Here is a 27739-nt window from a genome sequence, read left to right as displayed (position 1 = left end):
ACCAGTTCTACGTAGTAAGAAATTAGCCTCCTCCTCCATGGTCTCAAACTTGCCGATGAAGTTGTAGTCCAGCAGACAGGGGCTGCAGAGCTGGCTGGTAGGCTCCCAGTGAATGTCCATGCCCACAGGCCTGTGCACATCCAACAGATACTGCATGAACTCCTGGAAGGTCACTCCGCTGCCTGTCCTGAGGGCCACCTTGGAGGCGTTCACCCTGTACTTGGAGATGATGGGCTTCCCGAATACAGGATGATAGTAGGTGTTGGGGTTCTCAAACTTGTCCCTGAAGGCGGACACCAGCCTCTCCAGGGGTTCGCGGACAAACAGGACTTTGGTGTAGGTCTCCAGGCGCTGCGTGATGCCCTGGCGGTCGAAGCTGTCCAGCCTCTTGAGGTGGTTGCCGTAGTGGACAGCGTCGTGTTTGATCTCGTGGGTGGACGACGCCAGGCCAGACAGCACCATGAGGATCCTCTTCCAGTTGGAGCAGCCCGCCTTGGGCACCTAAAGAGATAAGGTTAGATTTTAAAAATACTTTATTAATTGGTTTGTTAAATCGTTGCAGCCAGCATCACAGTCACAATTACAAAAACACATCAATAATCAATAAGTTGTAAAAATATAGATAGCAGTATATAACAGCAATATTCAGAAGCCCAATAATCAATATGCAATAATCAGATCATCAATAAGCCACCTCGCAGTACAGCAGCTTGTACTTGTCCTCCACATAGATCCGGGACACGTGGTGAGGTGTGATGGTCCTGGAGATGCTGCTCTTGTACTTGGCACAGACCTCCTTCATCAGCCTCCGCCGAGCTTCCTGGATGTGGGACAGTCTGTGCCACTGCCAGCTCTCCTCAGGAGAGTCCGGGGAACCCGAGGAGGACGAGGAGGAGTTGTGTGAGTTGTTAGAGACCACAGGGCTGGTTTTCAGTAGTTTCCTGTGGCGCTTGGTGACGCGCAGGGAGCCCATGTCCTGTTCCCTAGAGCCAGGGGTGGCTGAATGTCTGGTCCACTGGAAGGCAGGGAACTGCATGGGGGGGATGGGGCTGGTTAGGCCTTCCACAGCCGGTCTCTGGTCCTGGCCTGGGCTGACTCTCACACCCTCACTGTCCTGAGTACACAGCGCCTGATGGACAAAGATAATACATCGACTTGACATATGTCACTGAAAGATGTAAAATGTATGCAAGACTTCAATAACAGGTGCATCTACATCTGCATTGCTTGCTCTTTGGTGTTTTAGGCCGGGTTAGTGACATTAAGGCCGGGTTAGCACTTACTACATTGCTTATGTAAAAAGGGCTTTCTAAATACATTTTATTGATTTGATTGAACAGGTGTTGGTTATTTAAACTTCTCTGGGATTCAAAATGAAAATATGTTTATTCAGTGAAACACTCTTTGTAATGTTCCGTGAACTAATTCACCAACCCTCTTTTAAATACCTTCGGTGGATTTTTTAAAATCTATACGTTCCTGATTTCTGCACTGCTCAGACTCGACACTTAGTGGTGCTGTTTCTCTACATCTTGACCAACTCTCCAACCTCTCCGATTGAAATGCCACACACTGTAAATGACTGGGAGAACTACCAATAAACGGAGCTCTAATGTCATATAAATGTCTTATAAACACTTATTGGTAAATCTAAATTCAAATCATCTACAGGCAGATTACCATGGTAAGATGGCCTGAGGCTATCATGCGTTTTGACATTTTATTTCAATTAAAAGCCATTATGGCTCCATAAAGCCAATAGAGTGCATGTATTACCCTAATTGTACAACGGATAACGTGATGGGAGCCCATCATGAATTTGTGCTCATCTCCTATCTGACATTCATTGGATCAGATGCCCAGTACTCCCACCTATATCCCCTGGGAAACCTCCGAAGGAGGAAGGAGTAGTAGGAATGGTTCCCTGACCGTTTCATGTTGGGAAGCAGAGCAGGATCAGCCACAGTGTAGCCAGCTCACATCAGACACCCACATGCAGGACTCACACTAATGGAAGTCTCATCTCTATTGAGAGCAGGAGACCAGAGCAAACTGAGGTCAGCGGGAGGAAAGAGAGGAACCAGAAGGAGTGTGCCTGACATAGCAACCAGCTGTGGCTGTGCTCTTTCTCCTGCAGCCTCAAAGCCAGCTAGTCTCACACTGAACCCCTCGTCTCCTGGCTGGTATTACAGGAGGTGGTAGTCTGAGCCCTGGCTGTGCCCCCTCTCTCTTTCTCTCTCTCTCCTACACACTGACACAACCCCCTCATCTCCAGGCTGGTATTACAGTATCTAGTAGTCAGAGCCCTGGCTGTGCCCCCTCTCTTGCTTTCTCTCTCGCTCCTGCAGCCTCACACCAAGACCTCCACAGAGCCTTTATCCCCTGGCTCTCCCTGGGCTGGACCAACTCAGTAGCCTTGTGGTTAGAGTGTCCGTCCTGAGACTGGAAGTTTGGGAGTTCGATCCCCGGCCGAGTCATACCAAAGACTGTAAAAATTATCCTCAGTCTGTTTGGCACTCAGCATTAAGGAGATAGACTGGGGGTAAGGCCCTGCAATAGACTAGAATCATGTCCAGGGGTTGCACACTACAGAAACAGGCTCCTGCTCCTATGAGCCATTCCAGCTTGCAAAAACCAAGACTACTTTACTCTCCATGGGCTGCAGAGAGATGGCCCACCCCTGGCACACTGGGGGAGGCCTCAGGTCAGCCTCTCTACACTGATGTTATCAGACACACACACAGAAACTGCACTGCCACTCAACACCATATTAGATTAAAAAAAACACATACACTCTCTCTCTCTCTGTTTGAAAGGAGGAGGAGTAGAAAACAACGTACCTCTCTGGACTGCCGAGCTGTTCCTCTTAGCTTCACACCTGGGAAGATGAGAGAGAGAGAGAGGGAGAGAGAGAGTGAGCACTTAAGTAAACGAGACAACATGTTTAGTTATTGCTTGTTGAGGAGGAGAGGAAGTCCTTTGATGCATCAGTCCCAGGTAATGGAGTGAATTCCTTCTGCTGTAATATCAGGTAGAAGGCCTGCTGACTCACTGTCCTCTCCTCTCCTCTCCTCTCCTCTCCTCTCCTCTCCTCTCCTCTCCTCTCCTCTCCTCTCCTCTCCTCTCCTCTCTCTCCTCTCCTCTCCTCTCCTCTCCTCCACACCAGCTGCTTTACACAGGGGGGGAGACAGAGACAGGTAGCTATATCTAGATCTATTTAAGTAATGAATCTGCAGCACCATGAAACGTTGGTAAATGAGTTGTGTTTTGATGGTCCTAGTTGTGGGGTGAGTAAGGAGTCTGTAAACTATTTGCAAGGTTGATTTCTTAGCAGGGTAGCTAGAAAATATAGATTGGTTCTGCAACACAGAGAGGAATGTCTGAGCTGAGGGACAAATTGGCAGATGTGACTGAGCCAGTCAACCAGTGGGACAGGACAGACAGGCGTTGTGTTTAGTGTGTGTTCTCCAGCTGGACATCTCCTTTCTCGGGGTCCCCCGTCCCCCTCTCTCGTTGATGTGTAATCAGGCTGACAGCTCGGCGGATGGCTGTGCAGCTGCTGATGGGAGAGGGGCTCAGACACTTTTGCCTGAGTGGCCTGTCACTTCCAATCTACAGAGGGAAGTAATAGGAACCTGCAGAGTGAGGGGGCCCCAGATGTGGGTCACGGCCCACCACCCCCCTTAACTGGTGAGATCTGCAAGGCCCCCGTCTCCTCTAACACTTAGATACGTCTCAGAGGGGCTGGGAGAAAACCATACAACCATACAGCCAGATACAATGTTGTTTTAGATTAGTATGCACTGCAGAAGGGCTTGGGGTTTGGTTGTTGTAGTGTCTGGGATTCTGTTTATTCCTCTGTAGCAGGTTTAGGGAGGTAACGGCACACAGTTTGACATTTTCTAATCTTGTTCAGCTGTCGGAGCCTTATTTGATCTCCTAACCCTAATAATGGCTCAGTGCATCTTGTATGTCAGTTGACATTGTTGAATATAAAACACATGCATTTCTAACAGGACACACCACACTATTACCAAGATAAAATGTCCACTACACACAGTACTGCTAGGCTCCAACGGCTCACGCACGCACGCAAACACACACACACACACACACACACACACACACACACACACACACACACACACACACACACACACACACACACACACACACACACACACACACACACACACACACACACACACACACACACACACACACACACACACACTGTAGCATCTTTCTTGGACTATCTCATGCTTCACCATTGATCAGGAACCCCATCAGGCCAGTAATTGAAATCTCCTGAGGTCTAATAACTGCTTCCTGCTAAGTGCTGTTCTTGTCAGGAGCACTGTGTTGTCACTCACACTGCTCTGCTCACTAGCCTGGTACCATATTTCTTTGTATGGTCTGGCCAACTCCTACTGTATAGCAATTGTCACGTTGTATGGGGTTGGCAAGACTCCACAAATTGACCAGGCTGATGTTGCTCACTGTCACAACCATTGCTTTACTCATAGAGAAACAGTATAATAGTGTTCTATTTAATTATGTGGCTTTAATGTGCTGGATTATAGCCAGCTTTACCCCGTGCTGGATTCTCCTCAAATGAATACAATCAGTAATTCCAATGTGAGCCTCGTTGGGTTCAATGCAAGTTAACTTTCTGTCTGTTGAATTGAATACAGTTGAGTACATGTCTTCAATGCTTGAATTTAGATGGAATTGACTTTGTGGATAGGTAATTGCATGTGCAATAGATAGCTAGAAAAATCTCAGTCTTTCACTGAAAAAGGAAATGAATCTTTGCCTTTTCTCTCTCTTTCCCCTAGTTTATCTGGCTACCAATCCAGTCTAGGTGCTAGGCAATGCCCTGAATAGCATCATAATGCCTTAGAGTAAAAAGCTGTGTGTTTTGTTTCGTAAACAACACTTATGTCTGTCTATACCATGAATTTGGTTGAAACTAATATATGTTGCTGTGTGATTGCAATTTCACCCTCAAACAAACTACTCTATTGATTTTCTCCAGGCTGTGAAACAATGATCAATTGTTCAAATTTGCTTCCTGATGAGGTTCAGCAAATTCGCTTCTACAATTTAGGAATTCACAAACTCTGCCGAAGTGATGCAAGTAAACAGTGTGTTCATTTGTCTTTTATTTTTGTGTCACAAATTGCAGCAAGTACAAAACCCAGGTGAATCAAATGAGCATGCAAGTCCCCATTGACTTAACATGTTCATTGTGATAGATACCATAGCTGAAATATACTTCCTTTCATTCAATAACAATTTTCTCAGATCTTTATATCTTCCATTACAGTAGCTGACATTGAGAGCAGATTGAAGGTGGATAATGGATATTAATGCGTTGTTATGTGATGTCCTCAGATGCATTGCCTTCAGAGAACAGTCTACATTCACACCTAACCTTCAGCTTCCCAAGGCTATCCTTTCAACACGGGCCCTGAAAATCCATGTTTCAAGTCTCAAGTTTTATTAGTCGTATGTACGGGATACTCATGGTATACATCGTCCAACGAAATGCTTACTTGCAGGTTGCTTCTCGAAAATGCAACAACAATAGGAAATCATCAAATATAAAAATAGGAACATAAAGTAAATGGCTCAGTAGAATAGTTAAAAAGGAAAGTGGAGCAGGAAACCGCAAGACGCGTGACCTCAGCGTCACCATGGTGATCATAATCTTAATCAATGTAGAACCAGGTCGGTGTTATTGTGAGAGTCATGAAAGCAAAGGCCATATCATTAGTGGGATCCATTACTGCCTTTCCCTCTGAAAGACCTCTGTCTCTCTAAGGCTCTCCTCCGATACCGACACACATCAAACGCTTCCTTCCTTCCCCCGATCGCTGCCACCACAGCCGCTCACCTCATGCAAACGCAGCCGCGGCAGAGAGGAGCATGAGGTAGAGAGGAGCACGAGGTAGAGAGGAACACGAGGTAGAGAGGAGCATGAGGCAGAGAGGAGCACGAGGTAGAGAGGAGCACGAGGTAGAGAGGAGCACGAGGTAGAGAGGAGCACGAGGTAGAGAAGAGCATGAGGCAGAGAGGAGCACGAGGTAGAGAGGAGCATGAGGCAGAGAGGAGCATGAGGCAGAGAGGAGCACGAGGTAGAGAGGAGCACGAGGGACAAAAACAAGGTGAAATAATGAGCTTGTTAAATGAAGGACCACTGCCATGGACACAGGGAGGAACTTTTTAAATGCCCTATTCTTAACTAGAGGAAACTCAGGAGATGGAGGAAGACAGAGAGACTTAGTGTCCATGCCCCCTCCAGGTCTGTGCCCACGGAGGGTAAAGAGCAGCTACTAGCTTTTCATCAGTCATTCATCTCACTGAGCCTGTAGTGTGTTAGCTCTTATGACTTCAGCAGTATAATAAGGACGTCTCCGAATACAAGGAACTTGGGGCTTCACATTTACTGAAGTAATTAGCAATACAAGATTAACGTGGCACATCTATTTTGTGAAGTGCACCAGTCCCTCCTGCAGCAAAGCACCGCCACAACATGATGCTGCCACCACTGTGCCTCACGGTTGGGATGGTGTTCTTCAGCTTGTAAGCCTCCTCCTTTTTCCTCCAAACATAATGATGGTCATTACGGCCAAACCGTTCTATTTTTGTTTCATCAGACCAGAGGACATTTCTCCAAAAAGTACGATCTTTGACCTCATGTGCAAACCGTAGTCTGACTTTCTTTATGGCGGTTTTGGAGCAGTGGCTTCTTCCTTGCTGAGTGACCTCTCAGGTTATGTCGATATAGGACTCGTCTTGGCTGATTTCTTTTGATTTTCCCATGATGTCAAGCAAAGAGGCACTGAGTTTGAAGGTAGGCCTTGAAATACATCCACAGGTACACCTCCAAATGACTCAAATGATGTCAATTAGCCTATCAGAAGCTTCTAAAGCCATGACATAATTTTCTGGAATTTTCCAAGCTGTTTAAAGGCACAGTCAACTTAGTGTATGTAAACTTCTGACCCACTGGAATTGTGATACAGTGAATTATAAGTGAAATAATCTGTCTGTAAACAATTATTGGAAAAATTACTTGTGTCATGCACAAAGTAGATATTCTAACCGACTTGCTAAAACTATAGTTTGACAATTAACAAGACATTTGTGGAGTGGTTAAAAAACAAGTTTTAATGACTCCAACATAAGTGTATGTAAACTTCCGACTTCAACTGTTAATGAGCTGCACGGCGCTGCAAATGTATTGGCTTTTATTCAAACTTTGATCCTAACTGAAGGTCAGAGATTGGACAGGATCGCAGGGGTCGTAGGCTCCAGTCTTATTAGTAGAAGTCTGAGGGCAGGACAGCATGTACTGTACTGTATACAACCAGACTGCATTAATCAGCAGCCCAAAAAGCATAAATAACACATGGCTTGACTCATATGTCTCAGCTGTAAGAGTATAAGCTAAGCATAATGAACCACATCAATATTCAGTGGAATAGAACTGAAAGCAGTGGAAGCTGAAAGAAAGCTATTTAAAATAGAGTTGGAGATGCCTGCTGCCTCCACATGAACATCTTCGGTATATTGTTTTCAGAGTAGTTGACTTTCACGCTCTGGGGCATTACCACTGTTCTAGCCAAGGCATCACCACACTGCTGCTTATTAGTTTATAACAAGCTCAAGGTAAGGAAATGCAGGCAGTCCCTTCATATAGGTGATTTCCATGGATACAGCGCGTAACATTGTTATGCTGTATGTAGTCGGATGGGAGGGGGCGGTTGTGTTAATATCATGCAGAGTCGTCAGAGGCATGGTTGGTTGGCAGCTCGTGAAAGCAGAGACATGTAAACAAATGCTACCTGTCAGCAGCGATCCACGGGTTAAATTAATTATCTGTGCTGAAGCCGCAGCACCAGAAGGCTTTAATTGGCACATATCTTATTAGAATGCTTGAGAAGCTCTTGACCTATCAGCAGAGCACGCACGCCACAGCAGCACACGCCACAGAGCCCCTCCCCTCCCCTATCGATGACAGCTCAGACAGGCTGCTGGAGGTTGTTATAAAAGTTCAGAAAGTGGAGCACTTTTTGCACGTAATGTTTTCAAAGTTGGCTGGTTTGCTGCCAGATATTAGGAGAGGGTAGGGAGGCAAGTCTGCGGGGAAAACGGCTGGCTGCTCTCTTGCCTGTGTCTGTGGTGGAGGCAACAGATGGAGAGGAGGACTGAAGAGTGGAAGGTGAAAGAAGAGAGAAAAGCTAGATGGAAGAGAGAGAAACAGATGAAAGAGGGGGATATTGCCCTCAGTGTTTCCATGTGGTGTCTGTGTTCAGACTACACATTATCTCTGAGCCACTGGAACCTACCTCTCTCCTCTCTTCCATACTTGAGATGCTCTGCTCTCTTCTCCTCCCTTTCCTGCTCTCCTCCTTATCCTCCTCTCCTCCCTCTCATCCTCTCTTCCCTCTCCTCCCTTTCCTCCCTCTACTCCTCCACCTCCTCTCTTCCCTCTCCTCTCCTCCCTCTCCTCCTACCCCACCTTCCTCTCCTCCCTTTCGTCCTCCTCTCCTCCTCTATCTTCATTAACCAGTGGTTATCTACTTGCTGAATTCTATTTGCTGTGAGATAGGTAAATGGAATTGGCCCTGTCACTGTTTACTTTGGCCTCTCCTTTAAGTAAGCCCCGCTGTTTTCACGCACTCTGTGTTTTCCTGTCACCGGCCCCACTGATTACAGGCAGGCCTGATGAGGGTGGACATGTGAGTGGAGCTGTGGAACAGTGGGTGGAATGCTAAGTGAAATAGAATGCAGACGGGACAGCTCCGTCTTTGTATCTGTGGATAAGCTTCAATGCTTCTGCCCTGACCACAGTTCAAGTCAGTAATCCTAGGAGGATGAGGAGTGGAGTGCCAAGGGTTACTATGGGTTATAAGGGGAAGATTGCTGTCTCTCAAAACAGGAGTAACAACCCCGACTTTTGAAGGTGGAGGGGATTAGAGGAGATGCTGAAACAGCCTGATCGTATTGCTCCTTGACACTGACCTACACATGGGCATCGCTCAGATTGATTACCTGTCAACAGCAAACCTTGGAAGCTGTTTTTATGAGTTCAGCAGGAAGACAGGATAATGGCAACAGGAATGGTTGAGCTCGACACTTAGACTGTCTGACTTTTTCTGTGCTGTCGAAACCAAGCCTACATTCATAACAAGCCCTGTAGACTCTGGGCTGCAACAATCACAACCTCCGCCTCCCCTTCAATAACACTCCAGGCCTCTATGGTAACTCCTCTTTAGCTTTAAGCCTCCCCTATTTTCTGCTATCTACCTTCCCTCCAGTCTCAGCCCTCTCCTATTTTCTCCTAGCTATCCTCCAGACCCTTACTTTGCCTCTCCATGCTTGTATTCTACCTCTCCCCAGAGTGCCTCATCTTTCAAGTACCCCACCTTTGGCCTCCAGCCTTCAACCTATAATTTCTTCTCGCTTTGTGCTATGTGCCCCCTGACTGCATCTGGTTCACTCCAAAAACAAAACAACAGCAGCAGAAACAACAACAAATAACAACAACACTAATAGTACCTCTACTACTACCTCTACTACTTCTACCACTACCACAACTACTACCACTACTACTACTAGTACTACTACTACCACCACTACTAGTACTACTACTATCACTACCACTACTACCACTACCACTAGTACTACTACTAGTACTACCACTACCACTACTACTACCACTACCACTACTACCACTGCAACTAGTACTACCACTACCACTACTAGTAGTACTACTACTACCACTACCACTACTACTACTACTACTACTACTACTAGTACTACCACTACCACTACTACTACCACTACCACTACTACCACTGCAACTAGTACTACCACTACCACTACTACTAGTACTACTACTACCACTACCACTACTACTACTACTACTACCACTACCACTACCGCTACTACTACCACTCCCACGACCACTACTAGTACTACCACTACTAGTACTACCATTACTAGTACAACCACTACTACTACTACTACTAGTACTACCACTACCACTACTACTACTACCACTACCACTACTACTACTAGTACTACCACTACCACTACTACTAATAATACTAGTACTACCACTACTAGTACTACCACTACCACTACTACTACCACTACCACTACTAGTACTGCCACTACCACTACTACTACTAGTACTAGTACTACCACTACTACTAATACTACTAGTTCTACCACTGCCACTACTACTAATACTACTAGTTCTACCACTACCACTACTAGTACTACCACTACCACTACCACTACTACTACTACTACTACTACTACTAGTAGTACTACCACTACCACTACTACTACTAGTACTACCACTACCACTACTACTACTACTACTACTACTACTAGTACTACCACTACCACTACTACTACTAGTACTACCACTACCACTACTACTACCACTACCACTACTAGTACTACCACTAACACTATTACTACTACTACTACTACTACTAGTACTACCACTACCACTACTACTACTAGTACTACCACTACCACTACTACTACCACTACCACTACTAGTACTACCACTAACACTATTACTACTAGTACTACCACTACTAGTACTACCACTACCACTACCACTACAACTACTACAACTACTAGTACTACCACTACCACTACTACTAGTAATACTACTACCACTACCACTACTACCACTACCACTACTACCACTACTACTAGTACTACCACTACCACTACTACTACTACCACTACCACTAGTACTACTACTACTACCACTACCACTACTACCACTACCACTACTAGTACTACCACTACCACTACTACCACTACTAGTACTACCACTACTACTAGTACTACCACTACCACTACCACTACTACTACCACTACTACTACTACTACCACCAGTACCACTACTACTACCACCACTACTACTAGTACTACCACTACCACTACTACCACTACCACTACCACTACCACTACTACTACTACTACTACTACCACTACCACTACTACTACCACCACTACCACTACTACTACCACCACTATTACTAGTACTACTACTACCACTACCACTACTAGTACTACCACTACCACTACTACTACTACTAGTAGTACTACCACTACTACTACTACCACTACCACTACTACTACCACCACTACCACTACTACTACCACCACTACTACTAGTACTACTACTACCACTACTAGTACTACCACTACCACTACCACTACTACTACTACTAGTAGTACTGCCACTACTACTACTAGTACTACCACTACCACTACTACTACTACTACTACTACTACCACTACTACTACTACTACTACTACTACCACCACTACTACCACTACAACTACCACTACTACTACTACTACTAGTACTACCACTACTACTACTAGTACTACCACTACCACCACTACTAATACTACCACTACCACTACCACTACTACTACTACCACCACTACTAGTACTACCACTACCACTACTACCGCTACTACTACTACCGCTACTACTACCACCACTACTACTACTACTTATACTACTAAAATGATGATGATGATAGTAATAATACATACATTTTTGTGCTTTTCACTCAAGCAGCTCTTCCTTCCTGTCTGATATTGTTTGGGTGGCTATACCGTGCTGTGCTGTGTCTGATACAGGCTGTAAGACAGGCTGGGATGATCGTCACAGCACAGCAACTATTTCTCAGCTTCCTCCAGAGGTTTGTACTAATGAGAGCAGGGTGTGTTATGCCGCGCCACTCTGCTCCACACCACGGTGTCTGTCTCTCTGTCTGACTGATGCTCTCAAACGCCTGAAATAGCTCTCCCACACGTCAGGTGGCTCGTGCCCCTGGGTCTCCAGAGCTGAGGTGTCACTGGGAGATGTGAAACACACACAGCTACTTGTGGATCCTGCTAGGGATGACATAGCCTTGCATACTGGCTGCTACTGCCAGCACACTACAGTGCTGATGTACCTATGTAAGAGGAAACAAACCAAAAACAAAGCTCAGACACTAAGGCATATAGTGATTTACCTTAAATATGAGGGGAAAACAGCCTTGTAGAATCTGTCTGATCTGTCTGGGTCTGTCTGATCACTTGATCATTTAAAATGCTCAACCACCTTGTCTGCACACACATCCTGCCTGGCTCCACCCCTCTCCTCTCTCTCTCTTTGTGTCTTGCGTACCTTTCTGTGTGGAGGTGTGGGAAAGAGGGAGAGAGAGGTGCGGCTCTGCTCCCGGCGCTGGTAATTTGACAGCTAGCGGACTGGACATGCTGTAATTAGAATAATATTTACGTGTCACGTGTGACAGCCGAGGGATTTCTCCAATTACTCCCTTCAACTCCAACAGGGGAGAGAGTCGGTGTGTCAAGCAGTAGTAAAAAACCACTAATGTTAAAGACATGAATAGCACAGATTTCACTAGATGTCTGGCCAAAGGGACCTGGGTTAATCAGACAAATGAGACATCTGGCCTTTTGTCGGATGTGTTTGTATCTGAGGCGGAGGGGGAATACTCTGTTGGACTGGACTGCTGCTGCTGCTGATATGACTGGGCCAGATTCTGGTGCTGCTGTGAAGAACATGCACAGTGCTGTCGGTTTCTGTTAGTTTAATGATTTCTGCTTAATGACCCCCGTAATGTAAAAAATGTGCACACCCTCCCCCTTATTGAATGACCTATAACTCAAAATAATGTTTACGACCACAAATAACATATAAACGTGGATATCGATTTTGCAATTTCAGCATGCTTTTGTGGCACGTTCAAAGCCATGCAGGCCGGTAGGTTGATGGTTGGCCGATCACCACGGATGAGCTCACTCTCCCTGCCTGTTTCATTACACTACGATCAGAACCGGCTGCAGACAATGATCAGCTAGGGGGAAATCAGATTTTCAACATTTTTATGTTATATTTACAATTCTATAAAATATATGCAACAATTTTTCCACCAACAGGTTTCTGTGCCAGTGCACCACACAGGTGCAGCGTGTCTGGCTAGACTGTAAACTCTCCTTCCAGACTCATATCAAACATATCCAATCGAAAATCAAATCTAGAGTCGGCTTTCTATTCCGCAACAAAGCCTCCTTCACTCACGCCGCCAAACTTACCCTAGTAAAACTGACTATCCTACCGATCCTCAACTTCGGCGATGTCATAGTCTATCGGTGTACATAGTCTATCGGTAAATAGCCCACCCATTTCTACCTACCTCATCCCCATACTGTTTTTATTTATTTACTTTTCTGCTCTTTTGCACACCAATATCTCTACCTGTACATGACCATCTGATCATTTATCACTCCAGTGTTAATCTGCAAAATTGTAATTATTTGCCTACCTCCTCATGCCTTTTGCACACAATGTATATAGACTCTCTTTTTTTTCTACTGTGTTATTGACTTGTTAATTGTTTAATCCATGTGTAACTCTGTGTTGTCTGTTCACACTGCTATGCTTTATCTTGGCCAGGTCGCAGTTGCAAATGAGAACTTGTTCTCAACTAGCCTACCTGGTTAAATAAAGGTGAAATAAAAAATAAAAAAATAAATATAACCAATAAGCAAAGCGTACCGACTTTGGGGGCTTCAACATCAGGGTTTGCGTTTGAAACACCACAATACACTACCGGTCAGAAGTTTTAGAACACCTACTCATTCAAGGGTGTTTCTTTATTTGTACTATTTTCTACATTGTAGAATAATAGTGAAGACATCAAATCTATGAAATAACATATATGGAATCATGTAGTAACTAAAAAGGTGTTAAACAAATCAAAATATATTTCATTTTTGAGATTCTTCAAAGTAGCCACCCTTTGCCTTGATGACAGCTTTGCACACTCTTGGCATTCTCTCTACCAGCTGTGGTAGAATGCTGTGGTAGCCATGCTGGTTAAGTGTGCCTTGAAAAGGAAGACTTGGCTTGACAATCTCCGAATGTCATTAAACTTGTTGATGTTTTGTAACAGATGTCTCTTCCCATTCATCAAATGGCGTGGTTGGTACACAGTTTTGATGCTGGAATGATATTTTAGATGAACGTGTGCAGGTAAAACATAATGGTTGTGTTTATGACACACATAAAAGGTAATACATTTGAAAAGTTAAATGACAAATATTTAGGCTATATTGAAGCGTTAGGTTCTAGGTGCGCAAGGAATAGCCGCTCGGATCGGAGAGGAGGCAGAGCGCATGTTAAACTTTCCTGAATAACTGGGCATGCTGGAAGCATATGTGGCCACATTATTATAGGACGACTTCATTTGGGAGAATGATGATCCATAACAGACAGCGCATCTCAGTATCAGAAGTAAAAACACAGCCAGACTGGTACTGTGCCTTTTTAGACCTTATAGACTGTTAAGATTTTCACTCAGGCCCCCCCTCCAGTATTGGGGAACAGCCCCCCCCCCCCACAGCGCGCACGTGCCGCGTCTATTTCGATGGGCACAAGCACTGTTCATGACAAACTGTTCACACCCCTCTTGTTGGTGGAGAGAATCTTGCAGGTTTAAAGCTTATTTCCTGCCATTCTACACATTTTGTCATGGGGTGCAAAGAACATTTTGCAGTTTTAAAGCACATTTTCTTGCAATATTATACATTTTGCCATGTTTAATGTGTATTCATGTAATATTTGAGTGACTCGAAATATTACAACAATGTCTACGTGCTAAAAAGCCTAAATATTTTTCTTTTAGCTGACATGGGCTAGTTGATCTGGACATTTCTGACAAGTTATAAATAGCTCTCTAAGGTATGCAATGACTAACTACACTGTGTAGAGGTAAAGAAGCGATCTACCCCTTAACATGTGGTGGTTGTCGTCATAGCTACATTACTCATAACTGTGGGGGAAAAAACATCTCCAGTACTCCTGGTTGGGCACCACTGATGCGTATTTGATTATAGCTCCATCAAAGGCTCCATTACGGGATTTCTATAAGAGGATGGCTTGGCTAGATGACTGGATGTGTGTTGTGCTCTTAGGGCCTGGCTCTGTGTCTAAAGGCAGAGATAAGGCTAAAGGAGGCAGGAGGCTGAGGCACCTCTTAGCTCTGCTCCACTCCCTCAGGACAGACAGGCAACGGCCCAGAACAGCATCCCCCTCCTCTGCCTAGTTCAGCTCCGATAGGCTCCAGTAAGGTGTGCAGTGTAGTGTAGTGCAGGGCAGTCAGAGAGAACAGAGTTGTCCATAGGAAGGAATCATGTCATGAAGGCCCAGCAGACCTCGTGAGCACTTTCAGACCTTCTGTCATCTGTGAATGTTTACCTGAGGGTAAGGCACTCTCTGACCATCTGTAGCTCCAGTACACTGCCCTGCCTGGCTCTACACTATCTGGAGAATCTGAGGAGGGAACTCCTCTGTGGCTCTTATATAAGGCACTTTACCAATGTTATATCGGGCATCCCAGCTCACGCAAGTCAGGTCAAATGTCATTTTACATTTTATCTAGTTAGTATGTCATGCTTAGGCAGGCAAACAGTACAACCTCAACATACGGTGTATTTTGTGGGCCGGTAACTGAACAGCAAAGATAGCCCTATCTTTTATATGCAGAGTCTGATAGCAGGAAAACTCTTCAGCTATGCTTCATTAGCTAATTCAGTTTTAATGAAACTAATGATCAGACTTGAGATAATCCTACTGTGCCCTGACTGGGCACACTGTTGTTGTGTTGTTTGTTTAAAAAAATTGATTGTCACAGATATACTTTTTAATTGAGAGTCAATTTTTCAGGCTAGAGTCTACTTTCCTTTTAATTTATTTTTGTATCTGGTGTATTTATTTGTATATTTTTGTATATTACACACGACACACTCATCTACAGTGCTGTAGTGTTGTAGCTAGAGCTTGCAGTTGCCACTAACGTCTCTATTCACTGCTACTTCACAACTTTTACCATTGTTTAAAATCTATTCTGCCTTGTTTACATTTTCCCTTCTGTGGAAGTCGCTATTACTGGAGCTTTACTGGACTTTCTAACTTTTAGATAGCTCTGCAAGCTGTGGCTAGCCTACCATGTTTTTAGCCAGATGGCTACCAATGGCTAACCATTGAATCTCCACTGTAGCCGCTGTGGGATGTTTACTGAACTAAAGGACGAGGAAGACCGAATGCACTTGGGGCAGGGATTTGTCTGTAAGAAGCTCCTCCTGCGTGACCGGATGACGGATTTATTTTAATTGAACCTTTATTTAACCAGCATAGTCAATTAAGAACAAATTCTTATTTACAATGACGGCCTGGCAAGAGGCAAAAGGCCTCCTGTGGGGACAGGGGATAAAAAAAGCAATTTAAGACCAAACGGACAACACAGACAGAAGACACTGGCAACAGCACAAATACAACAGCAAATAAACAGTGGATGTGTGTGTGTGCGTGCAGGCATGTATGTGGTGTGTGAAGTAAAACAACATGCTTCCTTACATAAGGCAATGCAAACTAGTGACATCGGTTAACAACTAGATCAAATCAAATTGTATTTGTCACACGCCAATTTTTTTACAGTGAAATACAGTGAATACAGTGAAATACTTACAGTGAAATACTTACTTACAAGCTCTTAAACTGTCACGACTTCCGCCAAAGTTGGTGCCTCTCCTTGTTCAGGCGGCGTTCGGCGCTCGTCGTCACCGGTTCTCGCAGGTGAGCGCATATGATGGGACAACTGCCGGGTGCCAGGGGTTCCTGTTCCAGTTGGAGCTCTACTTGGCGACCGTCCACCCGACTCCCTCCGGATACGAGAGTGTGTCCGTCCTCATCTCCTGTCTGTCGGGGAAAGCGTTTGAGTGGGCCAACTCTGAATGGGGAGGTATAGACGCAGCTTCGGTCCGCTATGAGGATTTCACCCGTCGCTTTCAGGTGATCTTCGATCATCCACCTGAGGGGAGAGTGGAGGGGGAACGCTTGTTCCATCTCAGACAGGGGATGAGGAGCGCACAGGAATTCGCAATGGACTTCAGGACCCTGGCTGCCAGAGCGGGATGGAATGAGAGGGACCTGATCGACCATTACCATTGTAGTCTACGTGAGGACGTTCGTCGGGAGCTGGCTTGCAGGGACACCACCCTTATCCTTAACCAGCTGGTGGATTTATCCATCCGGCTGGATAACCTGTTGGCCACCTGTGGACGTCTGGATCGGGGTCCGATCATTCCATCTCCCAGTACCTCCGATCCTACACCTATGGAGCTCGGAGGTGCTGCTCTAGGGGTGACCGGTGGGGGGGCTGTTTCTTGCACTACCTGGGACCGCAGAGGACACACTGCTGGTCGGTGCTGGATAGGTCCCCCAGGAAGTCGAGGCAGCAGGCAGGGCACTGGTGGATCATCCCAGGTGAGTATGCACCCAACTCACCCAGAGCTTCCTGTTGCGCACATGTGTATATCTATAGAATTTCCTGAGTTTTCCACACATTCCCAGCATAAGGCGCTAGTAGATTCAGGCGCAGTTGGGAATTTTATTGAGCGTTCGTTTGCTCTTAGTTTAGGGATCCCTATTGTCCCTGTTGATGTATTCTTCACTGTACATTCCTTAGACATTCGTCCTTTAGGGTTAGGCCTGATTAGGGAGGTCACATCTCCATTATGTGTAATAACGCAGGAGGGTCATAAGGAGAGAATTAGTCTTCCTGATCGATTCTCCTGCGTTTCCTGTGGTGTTGGGGCTTCCCTGGTTGGTTTATCATGACCCCACTATTTCGTGGCAACAGAAGGCTCTCAAGGGATGGTCACGTCAGCGTTCAGGGAGGTGTATAGGTGTTTCCATAGGGGCAGCTATGGTGGAGAGTCCAAACCAGGTCTCCACCATGCACATCCCCCCCTGAATATGCCGATTTGGCTCTCGCCTTGTGTAAAAAAAGGCGACTCAACTACCATCCCATCGACGGGGGTGATTGTGCGATAAATCTCCTGGTAGACGCAGCACGTCACGTGTATCCTCTGTCACAGGAGGAGACGGAGGCTATGGAAACATATGCCACCGACTCTCTGGGACAGGTATACATTCGGCCTTCCACTTCACCTGCCTCCTCGAGTTTATTTTTTGTGAAGAAGGATGGAGGTTTACGCCCATGCATTGACTATAGAGGTTTAATTCAGATCACGGTGAAGTATAGTTACCCTCTGCATCTCATAGCCAGTGTGACCGAGTCATTGCATGGGGTGCGCTTCTTCACCAAATTGGATCTCAGAAGTGCTTACAACCTGGTGCGTATCCGGGAGGGGGATGAGTGGAAGACGGCATTTAGTACCACCTCTGGGCACTATGAGTACCTCGTCAGGATTGATGAATGCTCCATTGGTCTTTACAATCCTTTGTAGACTATATTTTCAGGGACCTGCACCGGCAGGGTGTAGTGGTGTATATACGTATATGACATTCTAATATACTCCTCTACACGCACCGAGCATGTGTCTCTGGTGCGCAAGGTACTTGGTCAACTGTTGGAGCATGACCTGTATGTTAAGGCTGAGAAATGTCTGTTCTTCCAACAGTCCGTTTCCTTCCTAGGGTACCGCCTGTCCGAGTCAGGGGTGGAGATGGAAAATAACCGCATTTCAGCCGTGAGTAATTGGCCAACTCCAACGACGGTAAAGGAGGTGCAGCGGTTCTTAGGGTTTGCCAACTACTGGAAGTTTATCCGGGGCTTTGGTCAGGTAGCGGCTCCCATTACCTCTTTGCTGAAGGGGGGACCGGTGCGACTGCAGTGGTCAGCTGGGGCGGACAGGGCTTTTTGTCACCTGAAGGCTCTGTTTACCTGGGCTCCTGTGTTGGCTCATCCTGATCCCTCCTTAGTGTTCATAGTAGAGGTGGTGGGGGAGGGGGGGGGGGGGTACTGTCATGACTTCTGCCGAAGTTGGTGCCTCTCCTTGTTCGGGCGGCGTTCGGCGCTCGTCGTCACCGGCTTTCTAGCTTCCACCGATGCATGTTTCTGTTTTCCATTTGTTATGCCTTGAGTGTACACACCATTAAGTTATTATTATTTCCCTATTTAACCCTCAGGTTCCCATTATGTTTTGTGCGTGATTGTTCCTGGTTTGTGTTAGTCATCTGTGTTAGGGTTTGGAATCCCTGCGTGAATGTATTTTTTCCTGATTATTTTCCAGAGTAAAGTTTGTTATTTTACTCAGTTCTGTGTCCTGCGCCTGACTCCCTTCTCACCTCTGACATAAACAACAATGCACTTTTTAGAAAAATACCTAAAAAAAAGAACAAAATAAAGTAACATAGTTAGAGCAGCAGTAAAAGAACAATAGCGAGGCTATACACAGGGGGCACCGGTACAGAGTCAATGTGCGGGGGGACCGGTTAGTCAAGGTGATTGAGGTAATACATACATGTGAGTAGAGTTATTAAAGTGACTATGCATAGATAATAACAGAGTAGCAGCAGCATAAAAGATGAGGGGTTGGTATGGCAATGCAAGTAGTCAGGGTAGCCATTTGATTAGATGTTCAGTAGTCTTATGGCTTGGGGGTAGAAGCTGTTTAGACATAGACTTGACTGCTTGCTGTGCGGTAGCAGGAGAGCAGTCTGACTAGGGTGGCTGGAGTCTTTGACAATTTTTAGGGCCTTCCTCTTACACCGCCTGGTATAGAGGTCCTGGATGGCAGGAAGCTTGGCCCCAGTGATGTACTGGGCTGTACACACTACCCTCTGTAGTGCCTTGCGGTCGGCAGCCGAGCAGTTGCAACCAGTCAGGATGCTCTTGATGGTGCAGCTGTAGAACCTTTTGAGGATCTGAGGACCCATGCCACATCTTTTCAGTCTCCTGAGGGGTTTTGTCGTGCCCTCTTCACAACTGTCTTGGTGTGCTTGGACCATGTTAGTTTGTTGGTGATGTGGACACCAAGGAACTTGAAGCTCTCAACCTGCTCCACTACAGCCCCGTCGATGAGAATGGGGGCATGCTCGGTCCCGTTGAGGGAGAGGTTGTTGTCCTGGCACCACACGGCCAGGCATTTGTATTAGTATGTTCGGACATGCGGCATGAACATGTCTCAATTCCTTTGTCTCAATTGTCTCAATTCCTTTGAACTCCTCCAGGGACACCAGGTCCTGCAGTTTTAGGTTGACTGGGAGGGAATTCCAACACCAGGGGTCTGAGTAATCAAAGGACCTTTATCCATGCTCGGTTAAAATGAGCATAAAACAAGATTGAGATCTGAGCTTGTATGTGTTGATGACATCGGGCGGCTTCAGAGAGAAGCTAAAGCAAAGGAGCTAAGAAAGGAAGGTTGAGGTTGCCAGGATCAGAGTTGTACATAAAGTGTTGTATTCTGAGGCAGTGAAGAGAGTAGTAGAGGAAGATGGGTCCATTGCGAGGGATCCTAAGAGGCTCCCTGTGACTAGGCCAAGGTCAATAGAGAGAGATAGGAATAGCATGTGCTACAGTAAGGTTCTTTTCTTAGAGTTCATAGCCATGGCAGTGGAATAATGGGGATGTTTTAATGGGTGTAGGGTTAGTTGGTAGGGCAATTTCCTTCCCTTTTCCTTGTCCTTTTCCCTTCCCTTTTTGTGTCACAATGTGTAATGAATTCACATTCCAGTACTGTAGGTGGCAGTGTATGCACCTTTCAATTGGTTGCGATCTGCCAATACAAATTTATAGAAGAAGAAGGTAATAAGATAATCTTTAGGAGAGATGTGAGAAAGAGACTGAATAAGTGAATGAATAAAGTTTTTGGTGTCAATCAGCTTTGAAATCAGCATATTTTGTGCTATTGTATCACAAACAAAGTACTAGGGTAGTGAATTGATGTTAGCTTTAGCTGTCAGCTAGCAAGAAAAGACTGTGTTAACTTCTGTGCAGCATGAGAGGGGAGCTAACATGATGCAGCTCAGACTCCCAGTGCAGGCTAGCAATGACTAAGTGGAGCAGGCCAAATCCACTATAATAAGGGGTTGTCTGCGCTGATAGACAGGCTTAATCCATCATACCCATTTGACAGAAGTACCAAAAGTAACAAAAATTCTAATGTCTTACAGTTTTCCCTAATTGCTTACACACTAAAATTGAAACTTCAAATGCAATCACCGAAACCTGAAATATGTACCAAATCCCTAAACCAAGTCTGCAAAATTGGAAGCACAATTCCTGCTTTACATTCAGTTTTCAATTCAATATCTGTCACGCCCTGATCATAGAGAGCCCTTGGGGTTCTCTATGGTGCAATAGGTCAGAGCGAGACTAGGGGGTGTTCTAGTCTTGAATTTCTATGTTGGTGTGAGTATGGTTCCCAATTGGAGGCAGCTGATGATCGTTGCCTCTAATTGGGGATCATACTTAGTGTGGTCCTTTTCCCACCTGCGTTTGTGGGATATTGTTTTGTTTTGGTTTAGTGCTATGTGCGCTACGAACTTCACGTTCGTTTATTATTTTTATTTTATTTTTAAGGTTCACTTTAATAAATATGTGGAACTCTACTCACGCTGCGCCTTGGTCCGCTCATTATGTATACGACGAACGTGACAATATCACACTTTTTGCAAAACACTACACACAGTTCTCTATATTAGGCACAACATTCAGAATTTAACTATCTTTCGTTCCTTTTGAAAGCAACGCCAATCACAATGCCAAGCGCTATACACCAATTGGCAACACCCACTCCTCACAGGTGTCAACATTAGTTGCTGAAATGCTCACTTAGAAATCAGTGCTTTTGCACTATAAAAGGCCACAGATGAGCTCTCCTGTTTTGGAGGAAAATGGAAGTCAATGGTGAAGCAAGCTAGCGAGCTAGAGGTGAAGGAGTGAGAGTAAGAGGAGGAAGACGAGGAAGGACAATTGTCCCAGATGAGAAAAGGGCCACATTGGTTGACCATGTGCTCAACCATGGATTGAGTATGAGGGAGGCTGGGTAGAGAGTTCAGCCCAACCCAACCGCTACACGGTTGCATCTATCATCCCTACATTCAGAAATGACAACCGGTATGTATGTATACTGTAGTATACTGCAGTCCAACATGAGTAGGCCTATGTTACTCAGTGATTGTTGGCCAATGTTACAGTAATGCCATTTCATATTGAAAGAAAATAGATTATTTTAGCTTACTGTAACCAATCATATCATATTTGTGGATCTTCTGCAGAACTGAGAGAAGGCCAGGCCATGGTGGAAGACACCGGCTGTTCACACCAGAACATGAGACCGCTATTGTGAACATGGTGGTGGCAAACCACACCATTAGACTTCTAGAAATCCAGAACCACATAATTGCAGACAACACAATATTCAATAACATTCACCAGGTGGCCGTGTCTACATTGGACTGTGTATTACAGTGCAACCGAATCCAGATGAAACATGTTTACAGGTCGCCATTTGAGAGAAACTCAGAGGGTTAAAGAACAGCGCTATGAATATGTGCAAGTATGTACTCTACTGTGAATTTACTATCATATCAGCACTGTATAGCCACATTACAGTACTGTAATCTAGTGTATTGTGCCTCACCATATTGACTGCTCTCCAGTAGGTCTATGTCACATATTGTCTTGTTGTCTGTTTTAGAGAGTTTTGGAGCTGGATGCCGCTGCAATTCAGCATGTTTATATTTACATTGATGAGGGTGGCTTCAACCAAGCCAAAAGAAGGGGATGGAACATTATTGGCCACCGTGCCATTGTGAATGTCCCTGGACAGCGTGGAGGGAATATCACCATGTGCGCAGCCGTTAGCCAGCAAGGCGTCCTCCATCCCCATGCCAACCTTGGTCCCTTCAACACCGCCCTTCTCATCACATTCCTGGACACACATTCCAGCCGAGCAGAGGGATGGACCAGAGCAGCCCAGGTATGTTGTCATCTGGGACAACGTGAGTTTCCACCGGGCTGCTCTGGTCCGCAACTGGTTCATCGACCACCCACAATTTATTGTTCTATACCTCCCACCATATTCCCCATTCCTAACCCCAATGGAAGAGTTTGCATGTGGTGAAGTTGATGTGGTGGCTTTGGGCGGCTGGATCCATCACTCCAGAAGATACTTTCCCTGCTGTTTAGCCAGGGAGAACATCGCTTGTGATGTATCTGAGGTGCTGTGGCCAGACCAAAATAGGAGGCAGGATGCAGCCTAATGCCTTTTTACTTAGATTTTGCACGTGTTTTTGTCTTTTTGTGTTTAGAGTTTTGAAAGAATGAGACACTTTCATGTTTTATTTTTGTACAGAAAACCCTTTATCTTACTGAATGTTTTTCCTGGTTTTCTACTGTTGGGTATGGAAAGTGTTACATACAAAACACAAGTGTTCAAAAATACTGCATTTTGGAAATAGATGACAATGTTTTTGTTACTGTATTGCATTTGTGTGTGTTTAGTTATGTATATTTGAGTAGGTATACATTACTGTAACAATCTTTTACAACCGGCTACAGTGTAACACTGAAAATGCATAAGGCATGAGACATGATGAGATATTCATAGTAATGTTTTGTGTTGAGTACATCAGTGTGTTGCTGGTTTTTTTGATGCAAAAAAAACATTTTGGAAAGAGAAAACAGTTTTGAATGCAGTGTTTGTGTCACGTTCTGACCATCGTTCGTGTGTGTTTTCCTTGTTTTAGTGTTGGTCAGGACGTGAACTGGGTGGGCATTCTATGTTGGATGTCTTGTTTGTCTATTTCTATGTCTGGCCTGATATGGTTCTCAATCAGAGGCAGGTGTTAGTCATTGTCTCTGATTGGGAACCATATTTAGGTAGCCTGGGTTTCACTGTGTTGGTGGGTGATTGTCCTTAGTGTCCTGATGTCATTGTTCTTTGTTAGGTTACACAAGTATAGGCTGTTTCGGTTTTCGTTAAGTTTATTGTTTTGGTAGTGTTTGTGTTTAGTTTGTTTCTTCATTAAACATGGATTGCAATAATCACGCTGCATTTTGGTCCGACTCTCCTTCTCATACAGAAAACCGTTACAGTTTGCTTTTGCTAGAGATTTGTAGAGTTTCGCATTTTGTGTTTAGATTTGAGAAAATGGGCCAAAGATTCAGCAAATGTGTGTAAAAATTGTGGAAAATTTTAATATTCTAGTATCAAAAGTACCGATGTCAGTTTATATTGGGAATACCAGAACCCTGTGCTTCCCTGGAGTGAAAATCCATGACATTCAAGTGATGTTTCCTACAATCCAGAAGCAGCTACCTGAGGCTGACTCTCTGGTAATACATGTGGGTTCGAATTACATACCTTAAGGGAACATTTCGGCATTTCGTGTATGATCAGTGAGAAAGTCCATATTGCAAATGTACGGTCCCTTACTAGACGTCCGAAATCGTTTGTAAAATTCGCGGTCGGCGTCGGGCCGTGCGGTAGGGCCAGACCTACCGGGAAGTCATCAAATGAACTTTGTCGGACATTCGGTTTCCGTTTTATAAAATAAACAAGTTTTTGACCGTTTTTCCGCTATCCCGGAATTTTCCACAAGAGGGCATACGGAATCATATGGCAATTTGGCAAAACATCACGAATCACGACGGGGCCTCGAAAACGGAAAATATTTCGAAGCCGAAACTTGGTGAGCGTAGGTTTGGCATAATGGGCAGTTGGCCCCGAACAAGATGGCGTCTAGGCCTCGACGTTTTTTGAGTTATGGCCGTTTTTCTGGGATTAAAGGTCCTAAATGGAAATAGAGAAATTATTTTTCCACTTCAGGTCAAAGTCAAGGAGCCTCCGGTGTCAATAAAAAAAGAACCAGCCATTTATCTATCGTCATTTAAGAGAAACGGAACAATGACAACTTGGCGATGGTCACAAATAGGCTTTTTTTTTTTCAACGGTTACAGATCCAGTTGCAGGGTGTTCATACGAATCTTTTTAAAGTGTGCTGCGGAGCTCTGCGAGATTTCTGTGATTTTCTATGATTTTCTGAAATAACACACACATACTTAACCCTCCGTAAATAACTCAGTTCTTAACGTAAAGACTTAAAACTCAGGATTCTGTAAAAGCATACCCCAATGAGGATATGTGGTGAATTATAGCTTCCTGTGCCAACCGGAAGTGCCTTAAATGGTGTCTCAGGGGCTGTTTCGAAGGGTTAAAAAAGTCAGATCTGTCCAAAACTTCATATATGTGATTAGGCAACCCCCATGAACTGTAAATCAGTCATTTTTCCCCAAAAAATTCAAAGGAAAAAAAAATCACACTAAAACACAACTTGAATGGAGGGACGTATTGGGGTGCGTAGAGACAGACAGTGGCTGCAATAGTTAGCTTTGTTCGAGCTAAAAAAGAACCGTCAGACCTAGAGTTCCGAAACTTTAGAAACCTGTTCTAGACCTCCGGTCGATGGTGCGTGGTGAGTTACGTGGCTCTAGAAGGTTCTCGGACCGAGAAACAGCCTCGTACATTTGCAATACCTTCAATTCATTTTGACCATTACGAAAATGACGACGTTTAGAAAAGTCTCAGAGACGCAAGGCTAGGTGCATTGAAACCGGCTCGGCCCATAGAGACAGACCCCAACGTTTCTGTCCGATAGCTCGTTCAAGGACCCCGTAGCAAGGCATGGAAAAAAGTGGATTTTCAGCACCAATTAGGGTTTTTCTCGGACACCAAATGACCTATCGAGCCGAAACTCGGGATTCGGGGTCGCCTCACATAGGACTTCACATAATGTCCGAACTGGACCCGCAGCTAGAACGTAACTATGTGTTTTACCTTTTTATTATGTTTTAAACTAAAGGCGCTGTGAATTATGGGACTGCTCTGACATATGTGATAGTTGGCTTCTAAATGAGTAGTAAAAAGTGGGTTTGGTGTCATAATGACATCTAATTGACTGATGGACACTGACTTGCTAGTTGACTTTTGTGCATTTGCAATATGTTTAAACGGAGAGGGACCATCACCAAAATGGCATTCTGAAATAAACACAAAAAATGGCATCACCATAGTCTCCAGACTGTGCTGAGTTCAACGAGCTATCCCGCTTGACCGTAGCTCGCTCGGTCTAAGCGCAACGACCATTAGAAAAGTAGGCCCAAAATGAAGCCTGCCCCACAATGTCATTTGCTTTTGAGTGACAGTGAGAGAACCGTTTAGGTGAGAAGAAAAATTCCACCACATGAATGTTCCTAAGGTCCTCCCGATCCGTGCAAGCCTAACCTTGACCGTGTGGCATTAACCCTTAACAGTAAAACAGTGTTTTTTGATCTCACAGATTACAGTGTCATCTCTCCCCATAGGAATACATTGCCTGCACCCCTAATTTCAACCTGAAGTCTATATGGGTTATGAATGCCGTATGAACCTGTCTTCGGTACCAGTCCATCAGGCCACTATGAGGTCTACCTGTGTTGATTCTGAGCTTCCTGGACCAACCGGAAGTGGTTAAAATGCCCCTAAAAGTGTTTACCCATACCCTGCCTGCAGTTTGATAGACATAGTGCATTCAACCCTGTGTAAATCAGTCAGTTCTTAACGTAAGGACTTAAAACTCAGGATTCTGTAACAGCATACCCCAATGAGGATATGTGTTGATTTATAGCTTCCTGTGCCAACCGGAAGTGCCATAACTGGTGTCTCAGGGGCTGTTTCGAGGGGTTAAAAAAGTCTGATCTTTCCAAAACTTCATATGTGTGATTAGGCAACCCCCATGAACTGTAAATCAGTCATTTTTCCCAAAAAAAATCAAAGGAAAAAAAAATCACACTAAAACACACCTTGGATGGAGGGACGTATTGGGGTGCGTAGAGACAGACAGTGGCTGCAATAGTTAGCTTTGTTCGAGCTAAAAAAGAACCGTCAGACCTAGAGTTCCGAAACTTTAGAAACCTGTTCTAGACCTCCGGTTGATGGTGCGTGGTGAGTTACGTGGCTCTAGACGGTTCTCGGACCGAGAAACAGCCTCGTACATTTTATTTTTTATTTTTTTATTTTACCTTTATTTAACCAGGCAAGTCAGTTAAGAACAAATTCTTATTTTCAATGACGGCCTGGGAACAGTGGGTTAACTGCCTGTTCAGGGGCAGAACGACAGATTTGTACCTTGTCAGCTCGGGGGTTTGAACTCGCAACCTTCCGGTTACTAGTCCAACGCTCTAACCACTAGGCTACCCTGCCTAGTGCAATACCTTCAATTCAATACCTTCAATTCATTTTGACCATTACGAAAATGACGACGTTTAGAAAAGTCTCAGAGACGCAAGGCTAGGTGCATTGAAACCGGCTCGGCCCATAGAGACGGACCCCGACGTGTCTGTCCGATAGCTCGTTCAAGGACCCCGTAGCAAGGCATGGAAAAAAGTGGATTTTCAGCACCAATTAGGGTTTTTCTCGGACACCAAATGACCTATCGAGCCGAAACTCGGGATTCGGGGTCGCCTCACATAGGCCTTCACATAATGTCCGAACTGGACCCGCAGCTAGAACGTAACTATGTGTTTTACCTTTTTATTATGTTTTAAACCGAAGGCGCTGTGAATTATGGGCCTGCTCTGACATATGTGATAGTTGGCTTCTAAATGAGTAGGAAAAAGTGGGTTTGGTGTCAATTGATATCCGTTTGGTGTCATAATGACATCTAATTGATTGATGGACACTGACTTGCTAGTTGACTTTTGTGCATTTGCAATATGTTTAAACGGAGAGGGACCATCACCAAAATGGCATTCTGAAATCAACACAAAAAATGGCATCACCATAGTCTCCAGACTGTGCTGAGTTCAACGAGCTATCCCGC

The 27739-nt window shown here is 44.9% G+C and overlaps 1 protein-coding gene across 2 annotated transcripts in view; it reads right to left on the bottom strand.

The window, feature by feature from the left end:
• Positions 1-27739, bottom strand: part of LOC139412230 (carbohydrate sulfotransferase 8-like) — a 241141-nt gene that overhangs the window by 673 nt on the left and 212729 nt on the right. For both annotated transcript variants that reach the window (XM_071159056.1, XM_071159058.1), the window contains 3 exons: positions 2841-2878; positions 695-1129; positions 1-501 (listed from right to left, as the gene is read on the bottom strand). The exon at positions 1-501 is cut by the window's left edge and continues 673 nt beyond it. In XM_071159056.1, coding sequence (XP_071015157.1) covers positions 1-501; positions 695-1129; positions 2841-2878 — 974 coding nt within the window. The remainder of the gene's footprint in view (positions 502-694; positions 1130-2840; positions 2879-27739) is intronic.

This window comes from Oncorhynchus clarkii, chromosome 6 (genome assembly GCF_045791955.1).
Source record: "Oncorhynchus clarkii lewisi isolate Uvic-CL-2024 chromosome 6, UVic_Ocla_1.0, whole genome shotgun sequence".
NCBI lineage: Eukaryota > Metazoa > Chordata > Actinopteri > Salmoniformes > Salmonidae > Oncorhynchus > Oncorhynchus clarkii.
The sequence above is the reverse complement of the archived record's forward strand: the minus strand, read 5'-3'. Positions and strand labels throughout refer to the sequence as shown.